The sequence below is a fragment of the Colobus angolensis genome, unplaced genomic scaffold, assembly GCF_000951035.1.
Source record: "Colobus angolensis palliatus isolate OR3802 unplaced genomic scaffold, Cang.pa_1.0 Scaffold47, whole genome shotgun sequence".
Classification (NCBI taxonomy): domain Eukaryota; kingdom Metazoa; phylum Chordata; class Mammalia; order Primates; family Cercopithecidae; genus Colobus; species Colobus angolensis.
The window spans coordinates 1,343,887-1,350,229 of NW_012118154.1; the positions used below are offsets into that span (position 1 = coordinate 1,343,887).

General features: G+C 46.2%; 1 protein-coding gene across 2 annotated transcripts in view; it reads right to left on the reverse strand.

Annotated features, from left to right (window-relative positions):
* The window catches only part of DHX33 (DEAH (Asp-Glu-Ala-His) box polypeptide 33), a 34,485-nt gene that overhangs the window by 10,661 nt on the left and 17,481 nt on the right, over positions 1 to 6,343 (reverse strand). For both annotated transcript variants that reach the window (XM_011958412.1, XM_011958411.1), the window contains 4 exons: positions 4,837 to 5,022; positions 4,013 to 4,124; positions 2,664 to 2,823; positions 2,431 to 2,519 (listed from right to left, as the gene is read on the reverse strand). In XM_011958412.1, coding sequence (XP_011813802.1) covers positions 2,431 to 2,519; positions 2,664 to 2,823; positions 4,013 to 4,124; positions 4,837 to 5,022 — 547 coding nt within the window. The remainder of the gene's footprint in view (positions 1 to 2,430; positions 2,520 to 2,663; positions 2,824 to 4,012; positions 4,125 to 4,836; positions 5,023 to 6,343) is intronic.

Genomic DNA, 6,343 nt, shown 5'->3' on the forward strand with positions numbered 1-6,343 from the left:
GATTTTGAATACACACATCAAAAGTGTAACCTTTGACCCAGCAATGCTACACTTACAAATTGCACCTGCAGATATACATCGCACAGAGACCATATTGCCAGAAACAAATACATAACAGTGGAAATAGCAGTTGTCTCAGGGGCCAGCTGGGGAGGCTGGGAGACAAGGAGGGGTGAGAAGGACATTATCACTATTTACTATTTTATATTTTTTAAACTTTGAACCATGTAAATACATTACCTATTAAAGAATAAAAAAGCATTTCTAAGGATGCAGTAAATATATACATTCCAATAAGGAGTGATCTGTAAAATATATTAAATGAAAGAAAGCAGTGTGTTTCTCATTGCTTTTTTTTTTTTTTTTGAGGTGGAGTCTCGCTCTGTCACCCAGGCTGGAGTGCAGTGGCGCGATCTCTGCTCGCTGCAAGCTCTGCCTCCCAGGTTCACACCATTCTCCTGCCTCAGCCTCCCGAGTAGCTGGGACTACAGGCGCCCGCCACCACGCCCGGCTAATTTTGTGTATTTTTAGTAGAGATGGGGTTTCACCGTGTTAGCCAGGATGGTCTCAATCTCCTGACCTTGTGATCCGCCCGCTTCAGCCTCCCAAAGTGCTGGGATTATAGGCAAGAGCCACCGCGCCCGGCCTTCTCATTGCTTTTTTTCAAGCAATATTTACCAATTGAAGGATGGATAAATGCATTTTGGTTTATTCACAGAATAGAATAGCACTTAATGTGAAAAAGCATCAACACAAATAAACTATACAGAACAAGCTGAATGAAAACAGCTTACTCAAGAATAACAAACATAAACAAAGAACAAACAGGTGGTTTAGGGATACAGACGCATATAGTAGAACAATAAAGAAAAGCAAGGCAATTACAAACAAAATGTGGGAGTGGTTACCCCAAAGGAGTGGAAGGAGGCAAGGGCAAGCGGGTGGCGGGGGTGCCCTGAGGGCTTCAACTGGGTACACAGGTGTTGGATTTTAATCATTCCTTATACCTTATGTATCTTCATTTGTTTGTAAGGATTTAGCAATGAAGGAAAAAAATCAAGCACAGAACAATGCTCAATGTTTGTTGCTGTTTATGGTTTAAAACATACTACAGGCTGGGCGCGGTAGCTCACGCCTATAATCCCAGCACTTTGGGAGACCGAGGCGGGTGGATCACAAGGTCAGGAGTTCGAGACCAGCCCGGCCAACATAGTGAAACTCCATCTATACTAAAAAATACAAAACTTAGCCGGGTGTGGTGGGGCACACCTGTAGTCCCAGCTACTTGGGAGGCTGAGGTAGGAGAATCACTTGAACCTGGCAGGCAGAGGTTGCAGTGAGCTGGGGTCGCACTACTGCACTCCAGCCTGGGCAACAGAGTGAGATCCTGTCTCAAAACGAAAACAAAAACAAAAACATACTACAGCGGGGGCTTGGTGGCTTAACACCTGTACTCCCAGCTGCTCGGGAAGCTGATGTGGGAGAATCACCTGAGCCCAGGAGGTTGAGGCTGCAGTGAGCTGAGAATGTGCCACTGCACTCCATCCTGGACAACCTGAGAAAGACCCTGTCTCAAAAATAACCAAATAAATAAATAAATACATACATACACACATAAAATTAAACACACTACATATACTCACATATGCATACATTTGCTCTAGAAGTCTACTAGAAAATACTTCCAGTGGTGGTTCTAGGGGAAGAAAACCATGAACCTGAGGATTAGGGCAGGACCCTTGTACACCCATCAATTGCTTACTTTGTGTTTTCTTTCTTTTTTTTAAACCAATTGCATTACTTAAGAAAAGGGACGGGGGGAAGAAAAGGAAAATGGTGTATTGATGAGAGGCCAGGTGCCGAAGCTACTATCATAAAGATTTCCAATTATGTTCTTCCACTGTAGAGAAATTACCAATGAACAGGAGACTGATCAAATTCCAGTTAAAGGCACAGAAATGTGATCTTTGCAGTCCCTGAAAAAAGCACAATTTCATTACAGTTCTGTAGTATCCCAAGGACTCACATGATGACCTTCACTGGTTCCAGAGGTCAAGGAACCTTATTGATGGTGCTGACAGTACAGAATCTATCATTTCATAGCTAGGAGCACTGGCACATGCCTGTGGTCCCAGCTACTTGGAAGGCTGAGATGGGAGGATCACTGGAGCCCAGGAGTTGGAGGCTGTGATGGAGCCTGTGGGTAGCCACTGCCCTTCTACCTGGGCCACACAGTGAGACTCTGTCTCTTTAAAAGTCAATCAATTTATCTATCATTTCATGATTTTGAGATGTTTCTCTAATAACTAATATTGTTATCCACAAAATTAAATAAAGGAGATGACCAAAATACTTTATTTTTTTGGAAGTGTCCATTTGTTGTTGTTTGTCTCCTCACCCACCTTCTGCAAAACTGTGGATTTCACTCACCTGGAGATGGCTTGGACATGAAGTCAAAGGTGAGCACATTTGGGACTTTCATTGCCAGAAGCTGAAGCATCACACTGGCCAGGTTACACCTGCGAAGAGCGTTGAGACCAGGGTCATTACCTGATCCCTCTGCCAGTGAGTCAGAACCACTCACGGAGGAGTGTGAGTAAAAACTGCAGCTCTGGGCAAGCAGGAGAGATGTAGGGACAAACGGCAGCAGTGCAGGTGCCTACCTCTGGATCTCTGGCACGGTCATCTTATCAAACTTCTCAAACTCCTCCTCCGTGTAGAGCCGGTAACAGATGCCACTGTCCTCTCTGCCAGCCCTCCCTGTGCGCTGCCAAGCCTGTGTCTTCGATACCCGCTGCACTGCTAACACCTCAAGACCACTGTCTGGACGGAGAGTGAGCCCCATTAGTGCTTCATCACATGAACAAACTCTTTCTACAGTGTTGATAAAAAGAAGCACACCAGTGGTTCTTTCAGCAACACAGGGGTCCAGAAAACCTCAAGGCTAGCACAATGGACAGCGCAAAACCAGGATGCTCCGCAGCGGTTTGGCCCTAGTGAAACAAGGCTTTGCAATAAGCCCAGTGTGAAATCTGTCACGAAAACGTCAGAAAACACTCACGCATGCAGCAAGGGGCCAGAAGAGTTTCCGAGGTCTTGCCCTAGACGGTAGGACGGCCAACCCCTCCCGTTTGCTTGGGACAGAGGGTTTCCTGGGATGTGGGATTTCGGGTGCTACAACTGGGACAGTTTCAGCAAACAAAGATGGTGGTCACACTATCAATCAATGACTCCGAAATTCAATGCCTCAAATCACTTGAGTGCTTTATCCTCCCTCCCAGTTCTGTTGTAAGACAGAAATAATGTGATGTCTGTTTTCTAGCAGTAAATGAGGTTCATTTTCTTGATAAAGGTGTATTCTTAGCCAGGCACTGGAGACCCAAGTTCTTTCACCTACATCATCTCAAAAAGATACACCTGTGGAAGTCAGGACCCTCAAATGTTTGCTAGAGCATTTCAGCTCAATAATTGGGAGCAATAATTTCAGTGGCCTCCAATCCTCTGTGGAATAAAACGAAGTATCAAACAGACATGAGTCAAGATGACCTTAAGTTAGCTTCCCACTGCACTTTCTTAGGAGAAGCCAGTGCTCCTTCCATGCCTCAGCCCAGCCAGGGGATCTGGTTCCTTCCTAGGAAACCTGGGAGCTCAAACCAGCCATATATATATATATATATATATAGTTTCTGATGACAGCCTTTGATTCACACCCAGCTGTTCCTGGCCTTACAGCCGACTTCTGATGGGGTACTAGACCCTCTGCTCAGGTCCCAGACCCTGTGTGCCCAAGTTTGCTCAACCTGGGCTCTTCCTTCCTTCCTCTACTTCCTGTCTCACGTACCCGCCTCAGGACTCCTTTGTGGACCTGGAGTGTAGATATCTCACTCATGGCGCCTGCCACCCGAATGTGTTAGTTACAAACATGAAACACTCAGGGGAAAACTGCGGGAATACAGTTTCAGCGGCTGCTCACTAGACACAGGAGAGACATTCATGAACTACAAATTCTCACCAGGGTTATACTTCTTTGCTTTAACCATGCCCGTGTCAACTACATATTTTATTCCTGTAATGGTTATGGAGGTTTCAGCGATGTTGGTTGAAATGATCACTTTGCGATAGCCCTAAAAGGAGGAAGAAAACCAAAAAGCCGCATTGACACACGGGTGATGCAGAAGTCTTCAAACATATTCTCACCATTGATTTCCACAAGTCACTCAGGACCACGAAAAGATGACTCCATTATTAATGGCAGTCATTAGTATGAATGGTTGGTCATTCAACTAGGCGGGGGAAGGGACGCTGCAGTCTTAAAGGTCAATTTGAGGCAATGAGATGTAGCGGAACAAGCACAGGAATCAGAAGCAAGTAGATGTGGGTTGGAATCGTGGCCCCGCCAGTGACTTACTCTGCGCTCCTTGAGCAAGTGTGACTTCCCCTCTTGGGGCCTCGCGATCCCCATGGGCTCATCACCGGCCTTGCCGGTTCCCATGAGGATGAGACAGTGGGTATCAATGCTAGCACAGTGCCTGGCACGGCAAAGGCACACAATAAATGCCACCATGGACAAATGCAATTTATGCGGGCCCTCATTCACCTTGCAGCTTTGGTTTATACTCTCCCTCATCCCAACAACTGTCTCCCTGCTCCCATCACAGGAGCGCCGTATGTGTCACCGTGCATTGTACTCCTGCGCCTCCTCAATGCGCTCATCTGGTACCTGGGTAGCCCATCCCATACACCTTATCTGGAGCCTGGTAATAGGTACACAGACCTCACTGGTGGATCCGTCTGGGTGCCCAGAATAGGGCTGGAGAGAAGAGGTGGTGCACTCACCTTTGGGGCCCCTTGGAAGACTCGCAGCTGCTGCGCATAGGGCAGGGAGGCGTACAGCGGAAGGACCAGCATTGCAGGGCAGCCGTCTGGGAGGTGCTTTGCAATGTCTCGGCAGGTCTTGCTCATGGCTTCGATCTCCTCCTGCCCAGTGAGGAACACTAGGATGTCCTGTGAAGGAGGGGCTTCCTGTAAAAAATGTAGAGTGGGTTTACTAGGCATTGATAGAATTGCAGCTTGCACAGAAAAAGACAATGGTGATTGATGATGTTTCCCAGAGTTATTTTTCTTAACTATGGAAATGTAAACAAGCCTAAAAGTTGATTCCTAGCTTGGAGAGAACCCTGACCAGCAGTGCATAAAATGGTAACAGGCTGGGTGTGATGGCTCACGCCTGTAAACCTAGCACTTTGGGAGGCCGAGGTGGGAGGACTGTTTGTGGCCAGGAGTTTGTGACCAGCCTGGGCAACACAGCAAGATCCCACCTCTACAAAACATTTGTTTTTAATTGGTCAGGGGTGGTGGCACATGCCTATAGCTCCAGCTGCTTGCCACTGTACTCCAGCCTGGGCAACAGAATGAGACCCTGACTCAAAAACATAAAAAACAAAACTAATATATAGGAGTTAGCCAGCTATGTTTATAGGCCAAGTGATGAAATTCTGAAGGAAAATCATCAGATTGTTTTTTCTAACAAGAACAATACCATGAAAAGCATAATCAGGCAAGCAAATAAAATCTGCATGAGGCTTCCTTCCTTTTGTAAGCATCTTGAAAGATGAGGCTGACAAAACAGAAGGCAACTTGGGGAAATCCTAATCCATGGAAATGAACAGATGCAGCCGTGCTGGATAAGGAGCCTTTAATGAATGATACCGTCGAAAGCGCTTTCACACGCCCCCAAACATACACTATATACTTGGACAACTGCTTGAGCTGTTGAGGTTAATGGGGTTCCTCACTTTCAAAGGGAACAACACCCAAGTGTGAATGACATACCTAATGCCCTGATTTTTCTTTGATTTCTGATCAGATATATTAATTTGTTTGATGTAAAGTGCTTGACACTGTGGGAGGACAAGGCGGGCAGATCACCTGAGGTCAGGAGTTCGAGACCAGCTTGACCAACATGGTGAAACCCTGTCTCTACTAAAAATACAAAAATTAGCTGGGGGTGGTGGTGGGTGCATGTAATCCCTGCTCCTCAGGAGGCTGAGGCAAGAGAATTGCTTGAACCTGGGAGGAGGAGGTTGCAGTGAGCCCAGATTGCGCCACTGCACTCCAGCTTGGCCAACAGAACGAGACTTTCTCTCAAAATAAAATAAATAAATAAAATAAAATAAAATTAAATTAAATAGGGCCAGGTGCAGTGGCTCACGCCTGTAATCCCAGCACTTTAGGAGTTTGAGGCGGGTGGATTACAAGGTCAGGAGATCAAGACCATGCTGGCTAACACAGTGAAACCCGTCTCTACTAAAAATACAAAAAATTAGGCAGGCATCGTGGCACA